Below are 27,500 nucleotides of genomic sequence, written 5' to 3'. Positions count from 1 at the left end.
GTGTAGCGAGCTGGTTCAGCAATTTTGGTTACTTTACCATCTAAAACCAGCTACCATTTTTCTGTATAGTATTTTATCAGACAAATAGCATAAAGTATAAGAACTTTGTTTGAATTTATTTACAATTTATACAAGAAAATCCGCTTTTAGTGTTAAAACAACAATCTTTTTTCAATCCAGTTCTGACAAATTATCTATCTAAGAAATTATAACTTTTTGTCCCTGATTAGAAAATGACTTTACAGCACGTGAGAAATTTCTATAAAATTTTCATTTACACAATAAATCATCTTATAGCTACAGACATGGTAGGTCTCTGACTATACTGATAATAGTGTGGTCAAAAGCAATAGCAAACATAGGTCTGTGTTATTAAAGATTAGCTAGGTTGGCTTGTATTTTTTGTGCGAAATGGGTGTGGTAGGGGCCCAAACTCATATTCTTTCATAGGGCCCAAAGTTGCTCTTGGCACCCTTGATAGCAGCTAAAAGACACATATAAGACAATTGAATATTTCGGTAAGAGTATGTGAAGTCCAGAGAGATCTAGATTAATATATAATATATAATTTAATATATCTGTCTTTAAAGCACGATTGATGAGATTGTTACATATTTGCTTAAAGATTGTACTGTGGGATGCAGGAATCGGGATGCAAAACTATTTTCTGAGAAATCCTGCCAATAAAAGTGAAACTGAATTGAAGCCAGTGTGCAGATCTGAGCATCATTTGAGACACTGTTAAGATCTTCTCATAAACTTTACAGAAGACACAAGATTTCAATCTTTTTCTCAGGAGATAAATCTAAGAATCAGGAACATCTAATGCTCTCATTTAATCTATTACTGTTAACTGTTAAAGTATCAACATGTTTTATTTATTTTCTGTCATAATGCATAAATATTGTCCCCTTTCTCTTTTCCTGAAGGACCAAGAAGGCCATGCGATGTTCAAAGTAACAGATGGAGGTCCTATAGAAACTCACAAGAGCCAATAAAGAGTGAGACATCTGCAGAAGACCTGACGCAAAACCAACTGCGTCTCGTCCTGGTGGGCAAAACAGGTGCAGGAAAGAGCGCAACAGGAAACACAATCCTGGGAGAAGAGCGTTTTCTTTCTGATATGAGCATGGGATCAGTCACCAAAGAGTGCAAGCGAGAATCTGGAACGGTGGCAAGACGAAACCTTCTGCTCGTAGACACACCTGGTCTGTTTGACACAGATCTCACGGATGAGCAACTACAACATGAGCTAATACATTGTCTAGCTTTGTCTTCACCTGGTCCTCACGTGTTTCTGCTGGTCATACCAATCGAGCGTTATACGGAGGAACAGCAGCGGACCGTGGACATGATTCGAGAGATGTTTCATGAGGACATCACCCATCGCACCATCATTGTGTTCTCCCACGCAGACAAACTTCAGGAGCCCATCGAGAAGTTCATTTCAAGACAAAACCAAAAGGTTCAAGACCTCGTGGAAATGTTTGGGAGGCGTTACATGGCTTTTAACAACACAGATCTTACAAACCGATGTCAGGTTGTTCAACTGCTGGAGATGGTGGATAAGTTGCTGGTTCAGAATGACAACACACACTTTACCAATCAGATGACGGAGGTAATGCTGAAGGCCAAGGCAATAATAGACGAGAGAATAACGATTAATATTAGGGCGGACGTACAGAAAATGGCTGATGATCGCTGGACTGCGTTCACTGCAGACATGAAAGAAGATAGACAAGATTCAATGAGAAAAAAGAAGCGTGTCCAAGACAGGATTAATCAGATCAAGTCTGATATAAAAAAAGAGGAACAGAATGAGAAACCCATCCCAGAACGACTGAGACGGTGGCGAGAATCTCTAGAGAAGGATCAGATGATCCTCATAAAACTCGAGCAGGAGGAGAGGGAGAGAGTGGAGCGAGAGCGGACTGAAAGGATGAGTCTGGATGCATGGATGTATGAGGAGCAGATGATGAGAGAAAGTGAGAAGACTAAAGATGATTCATATTACACTAAAATCCTGACGATGCTCACCAGATTTCTGTTAGGGATGGGCATCAATTCTTTTGCATCTTTCCTCTTGAGTTTTCTGTTCCCTGCTGCTCCAGTTGTAGCGGGAGGCAGCTTGGCAGTAGGGACTTTAACCCAAATGCTTGCTTTGACTGGAGAAGGCGGAGCTTTTATTTTGCCAACTACCATTAAGATTGCATCGCTGTGCACCATACAATAATCAACTTTCAATTTTAAAATCTATTATGCTGCATTTTCTAGCTTAACGTTGATATTTCAGAGCTCATTGCTATAAAATAATTAAATTATTATTGAAATTAGTGGCTTTCAGAAACTTGTTTCTTATAGTCTTTGTTTCTTATATTGTTTAGCAAGTATATTTAACAGTGTTTATTTACTCAAACCATCTATTTATGTAATCGTTGTTTAGAAACACTATAGTTGGACTGTTTAAAACTGTGTGTAACCTAATAATGTCTAATCCATTTTTTTTGTGTTGATATAGATTTTATAGTATTCATCTAATTTAACCCCTTATGTGACGCAAATCCAAGTTAGATCCAAATTTTAAGTTAAAATCACAAAAAATTTAGTTTGTGTCACACTTTTAGTGGTTTTACCATCAACGGCCTCTAGGTGTCAATGGTTTGCTGCATACTCTTGTCACAAATTAATAAATTACTGTCACTGCATTATTATTATTACTGCTAAAAGGTTTTGAGCTTTTGTCAAGATTGTTTAGGTTTAAAATAGGGTATTAGTGTTACAAATATATAATAACAAAGTGGGCCTACCTGTGGACCAGTGGCATTTTAGAAAATGGCTCTCAATGTCATTCCTTTACCAAAATGGTGATAATGAAATCTACTTTCAAACAATATATGATTTGTCATGACTGGATAAGAATTCACATGCAAAACATTGAAAATATAAGCGTCATGCCGGTGAGAAAGGGACATTTAGCAGAATCTCTTCATAAATTAATCAATTACTCTCCATACATAATTTATTTTATAAACCACTGTTAAAAGATGTATTCTGGTCGGTATGCTATAAAAATTCTAAGTTTCAAACTCAACACTTCCTTGTTATTCAAAAACAGCTTTTATTTAAACCAAGATCAAAAAAGGAATTATCAGTGGCAGCCGGTGACTTATTTTTTGAGGACACATGATGCAAAGCTCGTCAAAACATGTATTTAGCCCATCAATGTGCGTGGCTCGTCATATCAAAAAATGTGATTGGCGTGTCATGTAAACTTATGTGCATCGTGCGTCATATCAAAATACGTCCCTGCTGCAGACTCTTCGAAGAGGTTTATGATAAGAAGATGCTCACGTTTTCCATATACTCGGCTTAGGGTTAGGGTGCCTTATGTCATTATATCGTGCAATTCCAAACATTCACAGATGGGGGCTTTGAAACTTTTTTATATATGCAACAGTGTTACACAATAACACTCACAAAAACAGTGTTTAAAAACAGGTTAGAATAAAGTTTTTAATTTGCAAATTATGACTTTTTTGGGTAAAAATCTTTCTAATGCTATTAGTGGACCAAAGAGAACAGTACAAAATAACAAAATAAGCCAGTTCACGAACCCTTTGTTTCTCTTAAAAGTTTTTTTTAAATAATGAATTATTAAGAAAAAAACTGTATGTATACTGTTGACTGTTTTAACTGACGAAACTGTTAACGTTACTGGGACTTAAAGATGAATATATTTATGTTACTTATTTATATAAGCAGTGTAAAGGGTGTGGTTTTAAAGTACATTAAGATAAAGTGTTGAATTTGCAATTGGTAATCTTTAGGTGAAGTTTTATTTGTGGGTTTTAAATGGGAAACTGTTGCTCTTTTACTGAATTTTACACGTTTGAAGTGGAAATGTTTTAGCACTTTCCCCTTTATTTTTATTTTTTTTTACAGTGAATGGTAATATTGCACTTCAACCTTTGTGGCACATTTGTATTTTCATGATCTCCAGCTTAAATGAAATAAAAACTTTGCTGCTATGCAGTCTCTCGTTCTTTGGATGTTTATTTACACATTGTTATTAAAACTTATTAAATGTACATCACATGGGATGATTGTCTGATGAATTGTCATAAAAAAACATACAAACAGAACCTGATCATGATAAGAGAGAACAGAGCATAGTGTACTGCGTGAGATCATTGGTTAATGTGTAACAAAAAGGAAGCACACTGCAGACCGATCGGCGAATGAAATCAAAGTACAGCGAGAGTGATTCGAGAGCATAAAGAAAAGTGTGATCTCGCGTTACTGTGATGTAATAGACCGATCAGCCTGCGCAGCGCTGAGTCAAACACATCTGTTTTCTCTTAAAAACATATCTGTTCGCTCCAAGTTTCGTTTCTGTATTAGTCCTGCCCCTCAAATACAGCACACCGACTAAAATTCAGAGCTACTTAAACAAGCATCCCAAACTGGAAAACATGTCGAACCAAGGTAATTTCAGCATCTTTTATTTAAATTAGATTGTTGTTTTAAGTAGCTTCTCTTCTTCAAAAGATTCATGCTTATTTAGATACTGCGTTATATTTCTTTTAATTAATTATTTATTTATTACTATGTCTATATTTATTTGTTTATTGCACATCTGTTTTTGTACAGCTGCGAATCGTTTCACAATTGTTCACATTGTTTTTTAAAAAAGGAATAGAAGAAACATTTGAATTTAGTCATTTATATTTTATCAGACAAATAGTCTTATAAGAACTTTGTTTGAATTTATCTTATTGTTGTCCATACAATAAAATTAGTTTTTAGTGTTAAAATAACTAAACCTCTCTCTTTTTTATCCAGTTCTGACAAATCATCTGTGTTGTGTAACTATTTTTTTCCTTAAGAAACGATAACTTTTCATCCATGATTAGAAAATTACTTTACAGCACGTGGGAGTGCCATTATGACAAAGTGAAGTGATAAGTTAAAAGAACAAGTTAGGTGACAAAAGATCAATAGCGGTATCCAGTAGCAGCCAAAATCCATTAGAGAAATAAAAAGAGAAATAACAAGACAATTGAATATTTTCATTAAGAGTGTATGTGTATGTGAAGTTTATAGATTTACATAGATTAATAAATACATTGATCAAGTGTCTTCCCTTATGAAAATTAACCATGGGTGTTTTTTGTAGTAAAAGTGCAGTGACCATGTTTTTTTTAACTGTAGTAAAACAATGGTTAATTTTGGCAGCGGATCATACAAGTATTTGAGTATCTGGGTGGATTTGGCAGTAAGGTAGGAGGTTAAGATCATTTGGAGCAAGTAAACATCCTGTTATTATTTTATAAATCTACACAGAAAAACTCCCAGAGTTAATCTGTTAGATTAATCTCTGCAAGTAATCTGTAACTTTATCCTCACCATCTTTGTTTGAAACTTAAAATTGCATTTTACATCTTACTTGTAGAGTTATTTTCTTAACTTATGTTTAGGTGTTGGCTGTTTCATTTAAAGTCAACATTATGGTGCTCAGTGTTTGTTTTAGGGGGACTTGACTCTTGATTCTTAGCTTGTTAGTTTTTTTTGGGGGGGGGGGGCTGCTGTAACTTTGTGTGTTTAAAACATGTTTGTTATGGCAAGAAAACACAAAAGTGCAATTCTTTGGTGGTAGTTAGTACATAAAGTCAAACATCATAATCTAGAAAATTTATTTCGAGTTTAAAGAAGATTTAGAAGATTTGAATCTTTTTCTCAGGAGAAACATCTAAGAATCAGGAACATCTAAAGCTCTCTTCATCTAATCTCATTGACGTCTAAGAGAAACTGTTAAAGTATCAACAAGATTTATTTATTTTCTGTCATAATGCACAAACTGGAATAAAAAACTAAAAAGTGTTATAATTGTCCCCTTTCTCTTTTCCTGAAGGACCGAAAAGGCCATACAATGTTCAAAGTAACAGATGGAGGTCCTACACAAACTCACAAGAGCCAATAAAGAGTGAGACATCTGCAGAAGACCTGACGCAAAACCAACTGCGTCTCATCCTGGTGGGCAAAACAGGTGCAGGAAAGAGCGCAACAGGAAACACAATCCTGGGAGAAGAGCGTTTTCTTTCTGATATGAGCATGGGATCAGTCACCAAAGAGTGCAAGCGAGAATGTGGAACGGTGGCAGGACGAAACCTTCTGCTCGTAGACACACCTGGTCTGTTTGACACAGATCTCACGGATGAGCAACTACAACATGAGCTAATACATTGTCTAGCTTTGTCTTCACCTGGTCCTCACGTGTTTCTGCTGATCATACCAATCGAGCGTTATACGGAGGAACAGCAGCGGACCGTGGACATGATTCGAGACATGTTTCACGAGGACATCACCCATCGCACCATCATTGTGTTCTCCCACGCAGACAGACTTCGAGAGCCCATCGAGAAGTTCATTTCAAGACAAAACCAAAAGGTTCAAGACCTCGTGGAAATGTTTGAGAGGCGTTACATGGCTTTTGACAACACAGATCTTACAAACCGATGTCAGGTTGTTCAACTGCTGGAGATGGTGGATAAGTTGCTGGTTCAGAATGACAACACACACTTTACCAATCAGATGACGGAGGTAATGCTGAAGGCCAAGGCAATAATAGACAAAAGAATAACGATTAATATTAGGGCGGACGTACAGAAAATGGCTGATGATCGCTGGACTGCGTTCACTGCAGACATGAAAGAAGATAGACAAGATTCAGAGAGAAAAAAGAAGCGTGTCCAAGGCAGGATTGATCAGATCAAGTCTGATATAAAAAAAGAGGAACAGAATGAGAAACCCATCCCAGAACGACTGAGACGGTGGCAAGAATCTCTGGAGATGGATCAGATGATCTTCAGAAGACTTGAGGAGGAGGAGAGGGAGAGAGTGGAGCGAGAGCGGACTGAAAGGATGAGTCTGGATGCATGGATGCATGAGGAGCAGATGAGGAGAGAAAGTGAGAAGCCTAAAGATGATTCAAATTACACTAAAATCCTAACAACACTTACCGGCTTTCTGTTAGGGATGGGCATCAGTTCTTTTGCACCTATGCTTTTGGCCTTTCTGTTCCCTGCTGCTCCAGTTGTAGCAGAAGCCGGCATTGCAATGAAGATTTTAGCCCAATTGCTTAATTTTGCTGGAAAGGGCGGAGCTTTTATTTTGCCAGCCGGCATTAAGATTGCAACGCTGTGCACCATACAATAATCCACTTTCAAATGCTGATGATTTTAATATCTGTAATAATGCTGCTATTTCTAGCTGTAGATTGATATTTCCGAGCTCATGGCTATAAAATAATTTGAGTATTATTGAAATAATCTTTATTCTTTCTTTCTTTTATTCTCATATTGTTTCCATCAGCAAGTATAAATATAGTGATTATTTACTCAAATCATAAATATATATTTTTTGTTTAGAAACATTAAAGTTGGAATCTTTAAACTACTTGTAACCTATTGTGTAATCCAACAGTTATTGTATTCGTAAATTCAGTAAAATCAATTCTCATTGTATTCATCTAAATAAAGTGAATTCTACATTCAATAGATTCTCTGGGCTTTGTCTGTGCTGCACTGAATGAGAATATGAAAAATAATGAAGAGAAAATATGGCCAGATTATACTTATGTGGAGAAAATGATCAAAATACATCTTGTGTTTTAAGAGTTCACATGCCTGAATAAAATGCCAACCTAAGTATCTGGTAAGGATATATTTTATATTATAAAAGTAACTGTGTGAAGAAAGACTTGAAGAGTTTCGTTGCAAAACGAGATAACCACCGTTTTTTTAATTGTTCATAAATCGCGTTTTTTGGTTGTGCATTATGTTGAGACTCTTAAAAATCTTAGCTTTAAAAAAGCAAAACGAATGTATAAAATGTTTTAATTTTTTAATTTTATTGATTTATTGTAAAATATCCCCATGTTGTTGTTTATTTGAATTTAATTTGAATGTAATAATTAGCAGATTGTGGTCCTCTTTATATGTATGCATGGAATGCTCTTGTTCTATAATAAAAAAATTGCCAAAATGTCAAAGAGTATCCTCTCACTGACGCTGATGATGTCGGATGTCGCTGTGCCGCCAGATGTCGCTCTGTCGCCGGGTGTCTTTGTACTTTGCTTTAAAAAAAAACATTATATAACAAAAACATTAAATATAAGTGCAGGATACATATGACAGACACTACAGTATCTAATACAATTATACATAAAACTATTTTTATACAAAGTATACACATAGATAATACCAGATAGATCATTCAAATCTATTCATACTTTTCCCATTATAAGAAATGTTTTCATCCGTTTCTTATTATTAGTATTTATTCAAAGTTACATTTAAAAATCTATACAACACTAAAGGTTTTATTGATATTTCCTTAGTAGTTATTAAATACAAGTAAAAAAGTATTATTCGTTTTAATGCATTATCACCTGTGGAAGATCTAGTGTTACAATCCAAACTAATTTAATTAATGTATCAAAAAATAATTATTAAAACCCGTTTCTAAAAGTGTGCCGCTGGGTGTCGCTGTGGCGCGTTTCGGTTGAGGCATCTCTCACTCTCACACGCAGAAGAAGAAGGAACCGGAAGCGGAAGTAAACACGCGCTTCTCCGGTTCCTTGTTGATGATTCCTAAATAAGGAAGATGGAACATTTAAGGACAATGGGCGCATTTAAACTGATTATTGCTGCTTTATTTTACAGCTGTGAGTATTATTGTTATAATTTCGTTTTTAAGTTTGCGTGTGTGTCGTCATGAATTGATGGATATTGTTTACTTCTTCAGGCCTCGCCTATAAATATAACAGTTACTCAATAACAATTAAATAATATTACAATACTAGAAATATAGACTAATAGCGTCTCATTTATGCAGTAAGTTGCCAAAAGTAATACCGTCGTTTTCAGAAAGTTTATGCAGTTCAAATATATTTAGATTGACAATGTTTCTCTGTAGGCTAAACATGTAGTATTACTCTAAGAAGAGCCAATTATTTGATTTTGGGGGAAATTATCTGTCTACACAGCTTCAATGTTTCGTTATACATACAAATATATAGATGTTTATTTTAGCGAGGGGACCCTCACAAAAGGTTTATTTTATTTGGGGGTCCTTGTAATCATAAACCCCTGATCTAGAACATCGGTGATAGTTTAGCTACATGGATATTAGACTGCAGAATGCTGCTATTGACCAATCACAATCAAGTATTACAGAAAAGTGTGTGATGAATATTAATAAAATGTTCTGCTGGTTTATTAGTTGTTGTTCTTTGTTAACTGTATAATGTGATCAGATGTGATGTCTGATGTTGTGTGTTTGTCTATAGATGTAAGCAGCAGTTCAGTGGAAAGGAAGATTTATATTGTACTGAATGATACGGTACCATGTGTTCGACTGCTGAACGCCACACATCAGATCGGCTGTCAGTGTAAGTCTCTCTCTCTCCGTCTCTTTCTCTCTCACACACTTCAGGATTGGTGATATATCGGTATAAAAGTGATTACCAGTATTGTGTTGCTCCATGGTATGGAATGCTGTTGGTAACGTTACATATTTATGAATTCTATTTTTACATTTATATTGTTTCTTTAATTTGATACTCTTTGCAACTTGTAATGCTAACAGGGTTCATACATTTACAAACCAGTGCCATCCATCTCTTAAGTCCCATACAGTGAACGTCTGTATTTAGTTTCTTTTTTGGGTGCCCTGTGCCAACCCCCGCAAAATGCCACCCTGAGCAGTTTGTCTCATGTTAGTGAATATAGAGTGTGAATGTGGACTTAAGGGAAAATCCAGAAGCACAATGTTCACTTTGTTTGAAGTTGTTGTGAAAGTAAACTCAAAGGAATCTTTGTAAAGGCATCATCACTTATATTCTGTATGTGTTGAAAAAACACATTTCATGAAAAAGTAGACGTTTTAAAGACACAAGGACACAATGACAATATGCATAATATTAACAAGATGAGGGGGAAAAAGAAAAAATGTCCAATCCCTCACTTTTTTTTGTTAAAATACAGATTTTGCCAGTAATTTAACTGAGGTTTACTACAATGTGATTCCAAATTTTTTTTTCATATGACATTATAATACCAATATACCGCCTGGAGAGTGGAAAATACCTTCATATGAATTTGAGCTCGGCTCATATCACCCACCCCGACTCACCCAGTCTCACTCACTAGTCATGATGATTAAAAGAAATCATAACAACATATAACATTCAGTAGACTTAAAAATAAAACTTGAGCAAAACATTTAATAGCTACGGTGAAAGACAAAATTACAACGAGGGTTCACAGTCAGAACTTCAGGGTTACACCTAATTTTAACAACCCTTCTTTCTCCATCGGCATTTTAAAGGTTTTTATTGTATTTAATTTTAAAGGGTGATGTAGATACGCTTTATAAAATAGGCAACATTTAAAGCTGTTATAAATGACAGATGTAAGTGACTAAATAAAACATGGGTCTCCAACAGGAGGTCCGCGGAGGTATTTGTGGAGGTCCTCCAAATAGTGTTTGAATGCAAAATAATTTTTTAGGAAAAATAAAATTAGCCATTAAACAAAAATGTGTTAAAGGGTCAACAATAAAAACAAAAAGAAAAACATAACATTCCCATGATAAAATATATTTAGTTAAATGAAAATGCCAAAAATTATTATTTTAATATCTCTAACATAACTATCATAACAAATTATTTGTTACAAAAAAGAAAAGATCTATTCTTAATTTGATTTAATATGTACTGGGGGTCCCTGCTACTCCTCTCTATCCATTAAGGGGTCCTTGGCCTTAAAAAGGTTAAAGACTTCTGGAATAGAACAAAAGCATTTTTTTTTATTTCTCCTTGTGTCCCATGTAAGAAATAAAGTCAGTCATCTTAATAATGATCGTAGTTTGTGTGAGTTACCAGGAACAGAACAGAGTTTTGAGAGTTTAGTGTTAAAATCATGATAATGCAAGTAAGTGAATAGTTTTGTTTTTCTCATTTCTCTTTCTCAGCATCTATATCAGGAGACACAGGTGTTCTTCATGTGCTGGAGACTGAATCAGACCTGGACTGGATTCTCAATACAGGACCACATCCTCCCTACATGGTTGTCATGGAGACGGCTTTCTTTAATAGGTATTCAATTCAATTCACTTTTATTTATATAGCGCTTTTCACAATGGTTAATTATTTCAAAGCAGCTTTACATTAATAGAAGCAGTAAAAGCACAGAAAAACGACAGATAGCATAACATAATTACACGATAGCATAAGCAGTCAAATTTGCTGCGGCTATGACTCGACATTATAAGCGAGCATATTACTAATGTAACGTCTAGGAGAGGAAGCTAAGTTAAGCCCAAGAAGGCTGCCTCCCCGGGGTAAAAAACCCCCTAGGAGAAAAAAACCCCGGGCTGTTTAGCCGAGGAAATAAAAAAAGTCCTAGGAGGGAAAAACCCTTGGGAGATATATATGTATATACACACATATAAACGGATAAGGAGCTTAAGCGGAGATTAAACTGGTTCTGTCGGTGATCGTTGGTCAGGCATCAGCTGGGCATCACGTTAAAGGACGACCAGTAGATCAGAGGTGTGCCGACTTTCACATCTACCGGAACTGGGTCTGTTTGTCCCATTGTCCTTGGGGTCGAGGACGAGACAGGGAGAGAAAAACAAAATCATATTAGCGTAGGGGCTGTTCACATGTAATGCAAGTGTCACAGTGATGTGGTTTAATCAGCTTAGTTTCAGACAGACAGACTAACTATTGCGGCATAATTATATTATCCACAGTTGAAAATTTAGCAAATTGGGGGCCCACTGCAACGGTATATATGGTAACTAAGGGTCATCTTCCGGTCTTTAAGAGAAAACCGGAAGGTTTTCTCTTTACCACCAGACATCTGTCTGTCTGTCTGTCTGTCTGTCTGTCTGTCTGTCTGTCTGTCTGTGTGTTTCTGATCTTGTTTGTTTTTCTGCAGATCCGTCATGTTGAGAATGAAGAACTCATCCAGGGTGGCTGGTGTCGCTGTTATTGTCTCAAAAACAGGCCCTGCTGATGGATTCTCCCCTCACACGACCTGTCCCAACCAGAATACAGGTTTGTGTGCAAATAGAAACATGCATTTAAATTAGTTTGTTATGTTGTATAAATGCATGAGTAGTTTTAAGTACAAAAATGCAGTATTACATAATAATAAGCTTGCTTATGTGTTCTGCTTACTATATCTATATGTACATTACTGTATGTAGGGTGCAACGCCTAATGTGCACAAGTACATGTTTACTCCAAAAAATCACATGCAATAAATATAATGACATTAAATGCATTTAAGCATAATCGTGTGTGTGGTTTTCAGGTGTGTATTCTGGAAGTTACGGGCCTCAGTATACAGACTGTAACGTCACCGTGTGGAATCCTCTGGGGAACGGACTGTCCTACGAAGAATTTGGTTTTCCTGTGTTTGCTCTGAAAGACGAGAATCAAACAGAGGTCATTCGAAAGGTGTGTGTTTGTGTCTTTTACACACACATGTGCTTACAGTGGCGTACGTTCATGTGATCATACTGTTTTATGTGTGTAGTGTTATGAGGATCATAATGCACGCAGCAATGGAAGCGCCCCTCAGTACCCGCTGTGTGCCATGCAGCTGTTTTCACACATGCACGCTGCGACCGACACCGTCACGTGCATGAGACGCACGGACCTCCAGACCAAATTCAGCATCAACCCAGGTACACGCACGCACGCATCCAGACTTAAAAAGCGTTTGTGTTGTGTGTTTTCAGGGACTTTAAGACTTAAATTTCCCCTTGTTTTTTATCTCTGTTTCCTGTCAGAGGCTCTCTGTGATCCTTTAAATGATTTTAACGTCTGGTTGTCCACAAAACCCCTCAACAACAGTGCCAAGGGTCACCTAGAAAACCAGAGTTTCGTCATCGCCGCGGCCAGAGTGAGCAAACATTACCTCTTAAACCTTTTAAACTGTATTTGTATTGTATTTGTGGTGAATAAATGTGGACAAAATATCAATTTCCTTAATTTATATTTACTGTATATAAGTTTAGCATCATAGCGTTATATAAATAAAGTCCTTTGCTTGCACAAACTCTTTTTTACATGAAGATTTATTTTCTCTCTTAGCTTGACGGAAGGTCGTTTTTCTGGGATAAGGCTCCAGCAGCCGAAGGCACCGTGTCTGGTATCGTCACCCTGCTGGCTGCGGTTCAAGCTCTCTATCCTGTCACTCAAGAAGCCCCGCCTCCTCGAAATATTTTCTTCACTTTTTTCCAAGGGGTGAGTGTGTTACGCCTGTGTCATTCAGCGTGTCGTTGGATTTGTGTGTTTTAAAATGTCTGTATCTCGCAGGAGGCCTTCGATTACATCGGCAGCTCCAAGATGGTGTATGACATGCAACACAATGAGTTTGTTATGGACTTGAAGAACGTTGACTCTATGCTGGAGATCGGACAGGTGTGTGACCGCGCACCATTTCTCTTCCAAATCGTAGTGAGCCGCTTAACTGTATTTTAGGTCATGCCGGGCGTGTCTCTTTAGAAATAAGGATATTATTACCCGTGTCCTCTCAAGTGTTCCCAAACATGCATTCATAGATTTACAGCACACTTCCTGTTTGTTTGTAGGTGGGGTTAAGCAGTGGGCGGGACTTGTGGATGCACTCTGACCCCGTATCCCGCAAGAACAGCAGCACTGTAGAGGAAGAGGTGCGTGAACAAGACAAACACTGTTTGTTTTCTTTACAGTATACGTCAATCATGATCTCATCCATCATCTCTGTCTCTCTCAGGTGTCGGCTCTCATGAAAAACATGACGGCTGTAGCTGCTAATCTCAGTCTGAATCTGGCTGAGCCAGATGTTACTCAAGCTTTACCGCCTTCCTCATTCCAGCGCTTCCTGCGAGCCAGACAGATCCCAGGACTCGTCCTGACAGACCACCAATCAGCTTTCACTAATAGGTATGACATCAAACTGAGTGATGTGACTTTAAACACTGTGAATATCTTTAAGATATGATGTCATGAGCGACTGTCAGACTGTCAGTATCTAATGAAGGATGCTTCTCAACAGATACTACGAGAGTTTGTACGACACCGCTGTCAATCTGAACTTGACGTACCCTGACGGTCTGAGTCCAGATGAGCAGATGCGCTATGAGACCGATACAGCCAAGGTACCGCATCACATCTGTTGCCATAGCAACCCTGTGTCAGCTGACTACACATCATTCTGATGTGAACTCGCATGATGTCTTTAGGCCCACATGTATTAAGCTTGTTCTTGTATTACATGGCTTGCGGAGAGTTTTCTAGTTTTGTCTTGTGAGCAAAATATTCATGTTTACCAGACTTGGTACATCATTTCAAACCGTATCGAGACACCTGTACAATATTTTAAGATATTTTGGGCTGAGAAATGATTACACTTCACGTTAACCTTTTAACTGTCCCCCCCACTTTTGAATTTGGGGGTCAAAAGTTGATGCGCACCTTCAAAATAATATAAGTGGCTTTTTTTGGTCTAGAAGTTTTGATTTAAAGAAGATAATTTAAGGGTTTTCACTAAAGTGTCTGGAGGTGAAAATATTAAACAGAATTTTGATAAATAAAAAGAATGCAATAACATATTAATTTACAAAAAAAAAATTTTTTATGACAGAAAGGCTATAAACATGAAGCTATATGTCTCAAGTAGTCGTGATCCAAATTTCAAGTTAAAATAACAAGAAATTAGGTTTGTGTCACTTTTTTAGTGGTTTTACCAACAAAGGCCAGTAGGTGTCGTTGGTTTGCTGCATACTCTTGTCACAAATTAATAAATTACCGTCACTGCATTATTATTATTATTATTACTGATAAAAGGTTTTGAAATAAGAAAACTAGAGCTTTCTTGTCATATATAGTTTGTTCATTTCTGAAGATTTATTATATAGTAGTGATAGACCGATGTATTTCAGAGGCTGATATATTGTCTGATATTTTGATCTGTTCAATCGGCCAGTAAACTTCTCTATTACTTAAATGTGTTGTTTGTAATAAAAATACACTCTATGTCACTCCATGTAAGGCCAAAGTCTGACGGACAGTAAAATAACAAATCATTATGTTATTACATTTGCTTTATATCGGGCTCATATCGGCCACACAGCTTTTTTAATATCGCTATCGAAATCGCACCATTAAAAATATAGTGTTATGAATATACAAAATTAATATACATTTCTATGGGGGTCATGTAACAAAAAACGGTCACAACATCATTTCTATAATGAAATGGCTTTGAAATTTGAGAACTACACGCTTTCCAAAGATAAGATTCGATAAAAATTTACATCCAAAATATTGAAATAAACTCAGGCGTCAAGTCAATCCCAGAATGCATTGCATTGAGCTCCGTGGAAGAAGATGGTAGATTTCACTTTGTCACGTTTGTTTTTATTTCAGTCTGTCACTGATGTGGCCACATTGGTCGCTCGCACACTTTACCGACAGGCCGGAGGAGAAGAGAAAATGTTGAACAATATCACTGCTGACCCAAAAACTGTGAGTCACATGACCAGAGATATAATACACACACATTCTCACATGACATACACATAATTAACTCTCTCTTTCGCTCTCTCTCTCTTTCTTTCTCGCTCTCTCAGGTTGCTCAGTTGCTGTATGGTTTTCTGGTTCAGAAGAACAACAGCTGGTTCAGGTCTTTGCTGCATCCAGACGTAACTAAGAAAGGCAGTTCATTGTTAGGTCAGTGCTTCAATACCTCCATTCACATCATTATTAGTCCCATGACCCCACTGCATCGCCTTGCAGCAGTTTTAAATAAAGAAGGTCCAGTTTAAGGCAGAGTGACATCACACTTCTGAAAAGTCTTTGTGAATATCAAGAGTGTTTAAGTGTGTCACAAAATCATTTATGATCCAGAAAGTTCACAGAGGAGCAGATATCTGTGCATTTTGTGTAAAGATCCATATTGTGTAACTTTTAGGAGGATCTTTTGACAGAAATGCGATCTAATCTACATCACTATATTATCAGTGCTGTATCAAGACTTTACATAATGAACTGTATTGTTTTTATTACTTTAGTATGAGGTAGGCTTGGGTAAGCTGTGGACTGAGCCGTTGCTGCAATTCACAATCTCACCACTAGATGCCGCTAAAAATCCACACACTGGACCTTTAATAACAGTGACCGTCCATCATTTTGATTACAGGCACAAGATATCAAAGCACTACAGTGATCACAACTACAGTCGCACAAACTCATTTATCCTGCACACATGCATACGACAGTACTCATAAGGGCTGTCACGATTATGACATTTGGCTGACGGTTAATTGTTTAATAAATTGTGACGATTAATTGCCTGTTTTAGGATTTTGAAGATTCTGATAATTAATTGTCTGTTTTATAGATTTTTTAAATCTCATACATTTTTTTGTTCATGAAATAATTCATAGTAGCCAATCCTACTAAGGTCATATTAGTAGGCTGTGTAGTGGCTGCAAAAAATAAATTCCTTACAGATCCTAAAGAAGAGCATCCTTCACTTCCCTACATTTGGAATTGCTGTTTTGGAAATTTCTATTTTACCTGGCAGATCATACTGCTTATCAAATGCTGTTTTTTTCACTGTATTGAATGGCTTTGCGATGTACCGTGTTACACTGTCAGTCAGAGGTGTCAAGTAACGAAGTACAAATACTTCGTTACCTTACTTAAGTAGATATTTTGGGTATCTATACTTTACTTGAGTAATTATTTTTCAGACGACTTTTTACTTCTACTCCTTACATTTTCACGCAATTATCTGTACTTTCTACTCCTTACATTTTAAAAAATCGCCTCGTTACTTCTATTAATTTCAACTTGTTTTCTTTTTTTACATTCCGGCTTGTCATCGTTAAAAAAACCTATCTTGATAAATTGCATCATCCAGATGAAGGCGATTGTGGTTGGATGAGAAGTATAAACATACACCATTCCGACTCCCTATTGGTTTGTACGCAATCCCCGCCCCCCAGCTGACTGCAGATGATCAAAAGTTTGTTCGATAGCGCTGCACAGAGAAACATAAAAGAACCGCGAGAGCGATTAGAAAGCATGCAGAGTGTCTCCCCTCGCGATGCTTTAATATCATCCATATCATCCATCATCCGTTTGTACAGTAACAGAACGCGGCATTCTGTCTTCAAATGGAAAAGTACGAAATAAAACTCGCGCATCACTTTCAGGTCAGTTCACATTCACAAGCCTGTGTAAATGTATAGCTGGCTGCTGACATCAACTCATCTGTGTGATTTAAATAGTGTAACAATACCAATTTATATCATGTAACTTCAGTTGTTCAACTTAAATGACATTGTGCTGCGTTGCGTTTTGAAGCATGGCAAAGATATCTATGCTAAAGACATTGTTGTTTTGTATATGCTAATAACTGCCGTAAATTTTATTTGCATTAACAAAACCTACTTAGCTGAATGCTTGAGTGTTAAATCAATGAAACACATAACCATACATACCAACTTTTCCTTTTGTTAATAGACATCAGCTGTTTCCTTAAACCTGACTTTTAATTTACTTACAATAAAGACATTTAGTAATTCTCCAAAATTGTTTGGATATATACTGACTAAAGTAAAGTATACAAAAGTCCATTAGCTACACAAGTACAGATGCAGAAATATAAGCTATAATATATAATTGCATATTTGTAGTTTGTGTTGCTGTCAAAATACAATTATAAATAATAACAATAGCATATTTGTATTCTCACACATACTATAGTTGTGTGTGATTTTGTTGTTTTTTAACTAAAGAGGGCACCACTGTAAAAGTTTGGCCACCAGCGGCAATGCTCTGAAGATTGACTTTTTGCACCATTACAATATTTATAGGCAACTAGTCATCATATCTTCCTCTCTATGGAACACCTGTTAATGCTCAGCAGTACACATATATGGATCTTTAATGCAGTTGTTATCAAACATTTTTTGCGGCCTCCCTTGTGTACAGTGGATTGACATAAACATTCTAAAACTTAAAATTTGAATTAAACAAAACATATTAAATTATACAATTTATTGCTTTTGTTTAGTACCCTTATTTTTCTGAGGTTTAATTACACAGAATTTATAATAAAGTAATGTATTTCATAAAATATTATAAAACTGGGGCCCCTGGCACCATCTGGCGACATCCAGTTTGAGAACCACTGCTTTAATGTATTTGTTTGCATTGTATTGAAATGCGTTAATTTTTAATGGGCATATACCGTATTTGGTTGAAACAGATAGCCTAGTGCAGGGGTAGGCAACATGGAGTGCCGATGTCCTGCAGTGTTTAGCTCCAGGTCTAATCAAGCAGACCTGAACAAACTAATAAAGGTTAAAGTCACCTGAAACTACAGGTAACCAAGGTTTTATAAGGGTTGGAGCTAATCTGCAGGACATCGACACTCCAGGACTGACGTTGCCTACCCCTGGCCCTCGTGCATCCCAAATTTTTTAACATTAACATTTTAATAACACTATAGTTATTATGGCCTTAAGAAACATTTTTTAGAGGAGATAGGGTAGTGCCCAAAAGGCCCCTGTGGTGCGGCCTAGGCTTTTTTCTCTAATGACATTTTTTTCCTTACATTACTTTTACTTTTATACTTTAAGTAGTTTTGAAACCAGTACTTTTACACTTTTACCTGAGTAAAAAGCTTGAGTTGATACTTCAACTTCTACAAAAGTCTTTTTAAACCCTAGTATCTATACTTCTACTTGAGTAATGAATATGAATACTTTTGACACCACTGCTGTCAGTTAAGGTGCTCCATCTGATACGGTCTCGTTTTTACAGGCGCTGCAGCTCCCCCTTGTGTTTTTTAAAGAGATGTGCAATCATTGCGGTGATCAAAAATATCACAAGGAGGACAAACAATCGCAATGAGATGATTGTTGTGATAATTGTGACAGCCCTAGTAACCATGCTCATTACGTTCTCTCTTGAAGCTTCTGGACCTCCTCAGTTCTACATCGGTCTGGGTCCGAGGAGTCACGGGTCGGTTCACAGCGTGACGAAGTTCGTGCAGTATATTCTGGCTAACCTGACGGGAACCGTGACAAACCTGACGGAGACCCAATGTCAGAACCCCAGCGAGGTCAGCACGGAAAATAAAGATGTAAGAAAAACATGTTGATTCATTTCATTTAAAGCCTCAAGAGAGAACAACCAGATTTTGATTGATCATTTTTGTAAATGTGATCGATGGACTGACTAACACAAGTGTGTCATTTCACAGATAACAGTCTACATTTTATTTCCTCAAATATTTGACATGTTGATTATATCAGGATCACCATTGGCCTTGCATGCCCAGATATAAAAGTTTTATCTTTAACCATCATTAACATTATATTACAACTGTTTATAAAAGCAACATTCAGGGTAAAGCTAGAAAATCTACTTTATATTCAAATGAAATTAGCTACCAAACATAAATAGTGGATTTGTTTTTTAAATACTTTTGGTTGTATTTGAATGCGAGTATAACTGCACTGCATATGAAACCGTGTCAATCGGAAGATTAAATTCTGGTTGACTTCACGCAGTGCTGCGTAGCCGCAGACCAATGGCTTTGACATCAAGATATCACACGATATCACGAGTGGATTTTGGCCACAATTTTTTGCAGGTCTGGTTTAAACAGAGAGGCAGCGTCCTAGATTTAAAAAGTAAGCCTGTGTTTCCCAGAATGCCTTGCACTCATCACAGATCTCTTTTTTTATTTGCTCCCTCAGTTGTATTCGTATTTGTGGGTCTCTGGTGCGTCCTCTGATAACAGCAGCGCTGAACCGTTCTGCGTGCGGGCGTCCGTTCGTCTGTCTAAAGCCATCTCGCCGGCCTTTGAACTGCTGGAGTACGGCTCTAGAGATTATTCCACGTGGACGGAGTCTCGCTGGAAGAGCATCAAAGCTCGAGTTTTTCTCGTGGCCAGCCGACAGCTTGAGGTACTGAAGTTACTGGCACCGTACCATTCTGAGGCGCTTAACCAAACCGCTGTACTGTGACGTGTGCCTGTTAAACTGATTTGATGTTATTGTCTCTGTTTATTTCTGACAGATGTTAACGCTGGGTGTGGGCGTGGCTGTGTTGCTGTTGTCTCTGTTGGTGACGTACTTCATCACCTCGAAGGCGGAGCTTTTGTTTAGTGCCACCCGTGAAGCGCCCGCAACGACCTACTGAACCCAAAGTCCAGATTCTACAGTGATACATTCCCCTTTAACAGAGAAAGACTTGTGCACTGGAGTGACACACACACAAATAAACACACACGCACAAACTATTGAGTTCAACAATAATTTATTCACTGCTCACAGATCAAACTAAAATAACACAACATAAAGATTTGCTGCATTGGTTTAAGATGGGCCGGTCTGAAGTGGTCTGGTTTTAGCAGGGCTTGTCAGAACTGCTCTTGGTTTTAGCTGGTTTGTTCAAAACTGGTCTGGTTTTAGCTGGTCTGATCTGAACTGCTTTGGTTTTTAGCTAGGGTGGTCCAAAATGTCCTGGTTTTACCTGGTCTGATCTGGTCTGGTACTAGCTGGGGTGATCCAAACGTGTCTGGTTTTAGCTAGGTTTGTCTGGTCTGGTTTTAGCTAGGCTGGTCAGAACTGGTCTGGTTTTAGCCGGTCTGTTCTGAACTGGTCTGGTTTTAGGTGGGCTGGTCCGAACTTGTCTAGTGTCCTGTTGTTCATATTCTTTTGTTATGTTTTTTATAATTATCAATGTTTTCTGACTATAACATGATTGTCGCACAGACTTAAAAAGCTGATTTTAAATGTTTAACATTGTTTGTCTGTCTGTCTGTGTGTGTGTGTGTGTGTGTGTGTGTGTGTGTGTGTGTGTGTGTGTGCCCGTGTGTGTGCCCGTGTGTGCCCGTGTGTGTGCCCGTGTGTGTGTGCGCGTGCGTGTTTGTTTGTCTGTGCCTGTGTGTATGCGTGTCTGTGTGTGTGTGCGTGCGTGTATGAGAGCACATTAACCTGTATGCAGTAGTGAGTATGTGCAATAGCTTTGTGAGTTTGACATTAATATTTTGGGTTTGGGAATGTAATCCGGTCCGTTCAGTTATATCTGAGCGAGCCGTCTGATGCGACTACACAGTAAAATTCCAAACACTGACTTTACTTTGACTTTTGTATCATTTTTTCCAGTTGAGAGATTGGAGATTTAAAAATCGTATGATTAATGATATGCAGCATTATTTTGTTGAGATGAATGAAAAGCTTCTTTAAACAATGATGTCATTATTTTCTCTGAGAAATTCATGCCTTGAAAAAACTGAATAAACGTGACTTCTTTTCCAAAGCCTTATTTTATTTTAAATCTGTAGTATTCGCGTTGGGTCACAGAGCTCTGATCTCACAACAAAATCAGAAGAAAGTGAAATTGTTTTACAAAAAGAAAATAAAGCACACTTTAAAAGCGTTCAAGTAGTGCTGTCACAATGATTAAATAATCGTCACATCACGATTGTTTGACCTCATTCCGATGATTTCAGATCACCACAATGATTGCACAGCTCTCTAAAAACACAAGGGGGAGCTGCTGCGTCCGAAAACGCATACTGTACACCTGTAAGATAAGATGAAGTACCTACTTACTTGCCGTTAAAACAGTAGATACTGGATAGTATGAATCCTGGTAGTATGAATGAGATTCGGACATACTACTCGCCTCGTCTACTGCTTTTTGCGTACTATATAGTATGAAGTAGGTGGTTTCGGACGCAGCATCTGTATAAATGAGACCGTATCAGATGGCGCTCCTTAACTGACAATGGAGCAGTATGAACTGCCAGGTAAAATATACATTTCCGAAACAGCAATTTCAAACTTAGGGAAGTGAAGGATGCTATTCCTAAGGAATTTATTTTTTTGCAGCCACTACAGACATCTGATTCAGTACTAATATGACCTTAGTAGGATTGACTTTTATTTAAGGCCTGTTCTGGTATAGTCAGTTTATTTTGATTGCATTTTTATTTCAGTTTTTTTCCACATACTTTATTGCAGTGGTTATCAAACTGGGGGCCGTGGCCCCATGGTGCCAGGGGGGCCCCAGTTTTATGACATTTTATAAAATACATTCATTTATCATGAATTCTGTGTAATTAAACCTAAAAAAAAATAAGGCTACTAACCAACAGCACTACTTTGTATAATTTAATATGTTTCGCTTAATTAAAATGTTACATTTTAGAACAGTTTTTTGCCATAAATTTTCTTTAGGGGGCCGCAAAAGAATGCACCGTACACAAGGGGGACCGCAAACGGAAAAAGTTTGAGAACCACTGCTTTATTGTGTTTATTTCTTATGAAGAATTTTTTGTTTTTTAAATATGTGTTATGTCTATTAATATTTACTGCCAGGTAGACCTTGTAAAAGATTTAATTTAAATAATCACAACAATGTGTGAAAGATATTTAATGAACAAACCAAAAAAATATATGAGAATTAAATGTCAAAGCAATAAAACAGATAATTAATCGTCATAATCGGCACAATTTATTAGACAATTAACCGTCAGCCAAATTTCATAACCGTGACAGTCCTACTTTCAAGATGATGTTTGTGAAATGACATTTTAAGCAGCTTTTCATCCCTGAATTTCTATAAACGAATTCAATCTAATCTATCCCATTTTTTATATTATATTACAGTAACAATAAATCTGGGAATAATATAATTCCTTTTTTACATTTCAACAAACACCTAAATTAAGTTTAACTGAAATTATGTTTTACAATTTAAATAGTCAGATTTTTCACATTACAGTAAACTTTTTTACTAAATATAATTACTTTTACATTTCATATAAATCTTAATATATTGTTGATGTATGCTTGTGACATCATCAATATTTATCATCTAGAGTTTTGCTGCCCCACACATCTGTTAAACACAGAAATAAGTCCATTGCCTAACAGATTGTTCTGAGTAATCTTATACGCCCATCAGTCTTTCTAGATTTATTAAAAAATAATACTGCACTGATCCCTAAAGCTTTAATGTCATTTTAAAACGTCACAGTAATCTGGTTATTTCCATCATTGTAACAGATCACATCATGATGTGTGTCGTTTTTAACACACTGACTAGTACTTCTTTTCTAAGTTAAGTTTAGCAAAAGGAAATGACTCAACATTTAGTATCTGTTGTAAAATATCAACTTGCAAAACTGATATTTCATCTTCTCTGGATTCTATATTAAACTCTGTGTCACCCAGAGAGCAAAATAAAAGACATCAGTCGACAAGAAGAGAGAAAGTTATATTAAAAACAAACTAAACGAATCGTTCGCAATAAGACCATCAGAAGACATTTTGAAGAATGAGATAAGATCAATCTTAAGATCTGCACGGCACATAAATGTAGATTAAAGTCAGAAAACCTCAGAGACTGACAATAATTATAAAACTTCTTATTTTCACTGTATTTAAAACATACAAGTAAACAGCATCATCAACATAACTCTGTAAAACAGTGGTTTTTTAAACTGGAGGGCCGCGAGATGGTGCCAGGGGGGCCCCAGTTTTATGACATTTTATGAAATACATTAATTTATCATGAATTCTGTGTAATTAAACCAAAAAAAATAAGGCTACTAACCAACAGCACTACTTTTTTGTATAATTAATTTTTTTTTTATTAAAATGTTGAGTTTAAGAACAGTTTTTGTCACAAATTTTCTTTAGGGGGCCGCGAAGGAATGCGCCGTACACAAGGGGGGCCGCACGCTGAAAAAGTTTGGGAACCACTGCTGTAAAGTATTAGCTGTAGTTATGCAGCTGTTTGCCAGTAATTTACTGTAGATTTAAATTAATGTTATTTACTGATAAGAATGCTTTGCATGAGGCTGTTATTTTAGTTTTATTTTGTAAAGATAAAGACTTGTTAAGGTTTAATGTTTATTTAACTTTTAACAAACTGTTAGCAGTAAATAACATCAAATCTACAGTAAGTTACTGGCAAACACATTTTTAACATTCGCCATTGCTGTGTTTAGAAAATCAGCTGAACTTAAAACAGTTTTCTGCTCTTTAATGTCCAGCTCATCTCAGAAACAGGAAGAGAGGTTTGGTTTATCTAAATAAGAGCTTAAAAAAATGAGGTGAGAAAATGTTGGTGTGTGTGTGTCGCTGAACAGACACTTTGTGAAGCCCACAGTTTCCTGGTAAATGACACTCGTGTCTCTATTTCCAAACATCAATCATCTCTCTCGACTTTAACGCCATCTGACTATTTTAAGGAAAAATGCACCTGCTGGGAATCGGTTTGGCTCTTCTGTTGAATGTCGGATGTGTTGGTAAGATTATTGTCATAAAAACAATTTTTTTTTAAGTTTTTGTGTGAAAATATTAATTAACGCAGTCCAGTGATGTCCAAAACAAAACCAATAGTTACAGTTTACTGTGTAAATTCAGCTAAAATTCAGTTTATTATTTAATTCAGCTTATTTTAATTATTACATTTTAACCTGTACATTATTTATATTTCACACGAGATTAAGCACATACTTGTATTGTTTGTAAGGTTTTGTATGAAATGTTTTATCGTTATTATTTTTTTTGTCTAAGCCGCACAAGCAGAAGGTGTGTGTTATATTCTGGATGGGATTCTGATCGTCTATGGCATCGTGTTAACAGTCCTATACTGCAGATTAAGGGTAAGACTTCATTTCTATCATCTGATTTTAGATTTATTTGTAGTTATATCACAAAGAAATGTATTATCAAATCTAAACAAATCATATTGACAGAAGTAAAATAAAGTAATTTATTCATATTAGTTTAGTTATTATTTAGTAATTATTTTATATATTATTATTTAAGCATTTTTAAGTATGACACTGTTTGCTTAATTATTTTCTGTAACTGCAGTCGGTTTTATATATAAGGCATATAAAGCTGTCATTTAGTCAAATCATATGTAAAGATTAATTCTGCATGTTATTTACTTTATCCAAAAGCGATTTACAAAGAGTAGGAAACAATAAAGCTAATAAATCTTCACATTTAATTTGACTTAATGCCAACCCAATGGTTCTGGGCTCATCTCGTTTTAAGCCAACAGTGCGTTGAATATAACTCAGCATTTTTACAGTTCAGTTTATAACTCTGAAACTACCGGTCACTTATGGTCAAACTTTTCATTTGAAGAAAGTAAAGATGAGTTTGAGTATGTGTCAGTGTTTGGTTTTGTGTACTTATACAGCTAAGATCTCTGTTCACCAGCAGACCAAAGAGCATCTTATGAACGTTTACCAATCACATCTGAGCTCATAAACATACTCTAATAAAATAATTATTCACTTGTTTCATTAGTCACCTAGCATTTGGAATTAACGTACAATCACAAATTCATTGAATGAACCTAAATAAAAATACATACACTGTTATAAATGTCTTTATAAATTACAGTACTGCTGTCAGCTGCTTGGCAGTAACTTACTGTAGATTTAAGTTTATGTTATTTACTGGCAAGAGTTTGTTCAAAGTTAAATGAACATTAAACATTAACAAGTCTTTGTCTTTATAGAATAAACTAAAATAACACCTCATGCAAAGCATTCTGGGAAACAGAAATCCTCATCAACCTTTTTCTGTTTTTTTCCTTCATATTTTGTTTCCCAGAATGCTTTGCATGAGGCTGTAATTTTATAGTTTTATTCTGTAGAGACAAAGACTTGTAAATGTTTAATGTTCATTTAACTTTCAACAAACTGTTGCCAGTAAATAACATCAATTTAAATCTACAGTAAGTTATTGTAAACAGCTGCATCTGTAAAAAAATTCCGTAGAAATTGCAGCTGGGTTGACGGTAACTTACCGTAGATTTAAATTTATGTTATTTACTGGCAACATTTTGTTCAAAGTTAAATGAACATTAAACATTTACAAGTCTTTGTCTTTACAGAGTAAAACTAGAAAAACAGCATCAAGCAAAACATTCTGGGAAACAAAATCTGAAGCAAAAAACAGAAAAAAGTTGATGATGATTTCTGGTTCCCAGAATGCTTTGCATGAGGCAGTTATTGTATAGTTTTATTCTGTAAAGATAAAGACTTGTTAATATTTAAAATTTATTTAACTTTGAACAAACTCTTGCCAGTAAATAACATAAATGTAAATCTACGGTAAATTACCGGCAACCCAGCTGCAATAACATTGTAATTTCTACAGAATTTTTTTACAGTGTACAGCAACAAATTTTACAGTGTAATTTTATGGTATAACTTTTGTTTTGTTTATAAAGTCACAAAAGTGTTGTTTATTTACATTTAAATAAACAATTCCAGAAATGTAACGTAGTGTGAAACTTCTGAATGTTGAGGATCTGAGAAGGGAAACAAAATGGAGCTCAATCCTCTTTCCATTATTTGTTTTGGAGACACAGATGAGCTCCATTGAATCTGAATGAAGAACTTGTTTGTGTTTTGAATTCATTGTTCATATTTGGTTATTGACAGATGCGGCCATCTAATGCAAGTTGTCCAGAGGTGAGTTCATATATAAATATGTGTGTGTCTGTGTGTGTTTGTGTGTGTGCGTGTGTGCTGGTACTTCCTGTGTCACAACTGTGGGTTTCGTGCTTCGACTGACCACAGAGAGAGGTCTATAATAAAACACACATCTGCTCTCGTCTTATTTGATCTGAATCTTAAAATGTCTTTACACGTGTTATATTAAAGTGTCGAACATCAACATTTACATGCAAAATACATAATTATTGTTTGACATAAATCAATAGTCAAATATTGTGACCAAATGCACAGACAGAGAGGAGTCGAAAGAAGAAGAGAAAGAGGAATTGAGTTGTGTGACTAATGTGGAAACATACAAACTCTTTAGTCTTGAGCAACTGACTTCTCAGAAATGTTGCTTTGCCAGTTTTTTCTTCTGCCTTTTAATGTCCATTTTGTCTCTTTAGAAACAAGGCGGAGGAATCTATGAGGTATTCTGCCGTTTAATTAATCTTTTAATCATCTGATTTATAAATGACTGTGTGTTTTAAAGTCATGTGTTTATGAAATATCTTTGCTTCTCTCAGGGTTTGGGCCGTCAAGATCAGGACCCTTATCAAACCCTGCATGAAGTGAAGAAGAAACCGCTGGCCTAAAACAAAACCATGAGCCTTAACCCTGAACAAAAACTCTCACGCTACTCATTTATTCTGTAAAATACAGCCACACATTTTGCTTTCAATTTTTACTGGTTGTAATAAGCAAAACAATCAGTATATTTTATTGCTTTTGTGTGTTTATATATTAGATGTGTATATGTGTTTATTTAGGAAAAATTATTTCTTACTAATAGTTAAAATGTTTAGGGGCAGTTTCCCTGACAGGGCTTAGTGCCAGACTAATGCACGTTTGATTAAACACATCATGCACTGACGTATC

The 27,500-nt window shown here is 36.2% G+C and overlaps 4 protein-coding genes across 4 annotated transcripts in view; all 4 read left to right on the top strand.

Annotated features, from left to right (window-relative positions):
- LOC141362427 (GTPase IMAP family member 7-like) overlaps positions 1-4,028 on the top strand; it is a 4,859-nt gene extending 831 nt beyond the window's left edge. The window contains exon 2 of the mRNA XM_073864481.1: positions 930-4,028. Within this exon, the coding sequence (XP_073720582.1) occupies positions 930-2,233 (1,304 nt within the window). The 3' untranslated portion in view covers positions 2,234-4,028. The remainder of the gene's footprint in view (positions 1-929) is intronic.
- Positions 4,029-4,382: 354 nt separating this feature from the next.
- Positions 4,383-7,554, top strand: LOC141349079 (uncharacterized). The gene is made up of 2 exons (XM_055203739.2): positions 4,383-4,485; positions 5,912-7,554. The coding sequence occupies exons 1-2, from the start codon at positions 4,473-4,475 to the stop codon at positions 7,213-7,215; spliced, it is 1,317 nt and encodes a 438-aa protein (XP_055059714.2). The 5' UTR covers positions 4,383-4,472; the 3' UTR covers positions 7,216-7,554.
- Positions 7,555-8,542: 988 nt separating this feature from the next.
- LOC129443254 (nicastrin) lies at positions 8,543-20,443 on the top strand. Its single transcript, XM_073864480.1, has 17 exons — positions 8,543-8,725; positions 9,350-9,451; positions 11,035-11,158; positions 12,006-12,124; positions 12,384-12,529; positions 12,609-12,759; positions 12,865-12,977; positions 13,169-13,321; positions 13,394-13,498; positions 13,669-13,749; positions 13,833-14,002; positions 14,115-14,217; positions 15,488-15,586; positions 15,691-15,790; positions 19,048-19,217; positions 19,837-20,046; positions 20,159-20,443. The coding sequence occupies exons 1-17, from the start codon at positions 8,665-8,667 to the stop codon at positions 20,279-20,281; spliced, it is 2,130 nt and encodes a 709-aa protein (XP_073720581.1). The 5' UTR covers positions 8,543-8,664; the 3' UTR covers positions 20,282-20,443.
- Positions 20,444-24,243: 3,800 nt separating this feature from the next.
- The window catches only part of LOC129443253 (high affinity immunoglobulin epsilon receptor subunit gamma), a 3,400-nt gene continuing 143 nt past the window's right edge, over positions 24,244-27,500 (top strand). The window contains exons 1-5 of the mRNA XM_055203734.2: positions 24,244-24,404; positions 24,676-24,764; positions 26,568-26,597; positions 27,029-27,052; positions 27,149-27,500. The exon at positions 27,149-27,500 is cut by the window's right edge and continues 143 nt beyond it. Of these exons, the coding sequence (XP_055059709.1) occupies positions 24,353-24,404; positions 24,676-24,764; positions 26,568-26,597; positions 27,029-27,052; positions 27,149-27,217 (264 nt within the window). The 5' untranslated portion in view covers positions 24,244-24,352 and the 3' untranslated portion in view covers positions 27,218-27,500. The remainder of the gene's footprint in view (positions 24,405-24,675; positions 24,765-26,567; positions 26,598-27,028; positions 27,053-27,148) is intronic.

This window comes from Misgurnus anguillicaudatus, unplaced genomic scaffold, assembly GCF_027580225.2.
Source record: "Misgurnus anguillicaudatus unplaced genomic scaffold, ASM2758022v2 HiC_scaffold_26, whole genome shotgun sequence".
Classification (NCBI taxonomy): Eukaryota; Metazoa; Chordata; class Actinopteri; order Cypriniformes; family Cobitidae; genus Misgurnus; species Misgurnus anguillicaudatus.
This window is presented reverse-complemented; position numbering and strand designations above follow the sequence as displayed.

Excerpts from the sequence above, each read along its gene's own strand:
- LOC129443254 (XM_073864480.1), top strand. The coding sequence starts at position 8,665 with ATGGAACATTTAAGGACAATGGGCGCATTTAAACTGATTATTGCTGCT. Across the intron at positions 13,322-13,393 it reads TCTTCACTTTTTTCCAAGGG|GAGGCCTTCGATTACATCGG; the intron begins GTGAGTGTGTTA and ends TGTATCTCGCAG. Across the intron at positions 13,750-13,832 it reads GCAGCACTGTAGAGGAAGAG|GTGTCGGCTCTCATGAAAAA; the intron begins GTGCGTGAACAA and ends TGTCTCTCTCAG.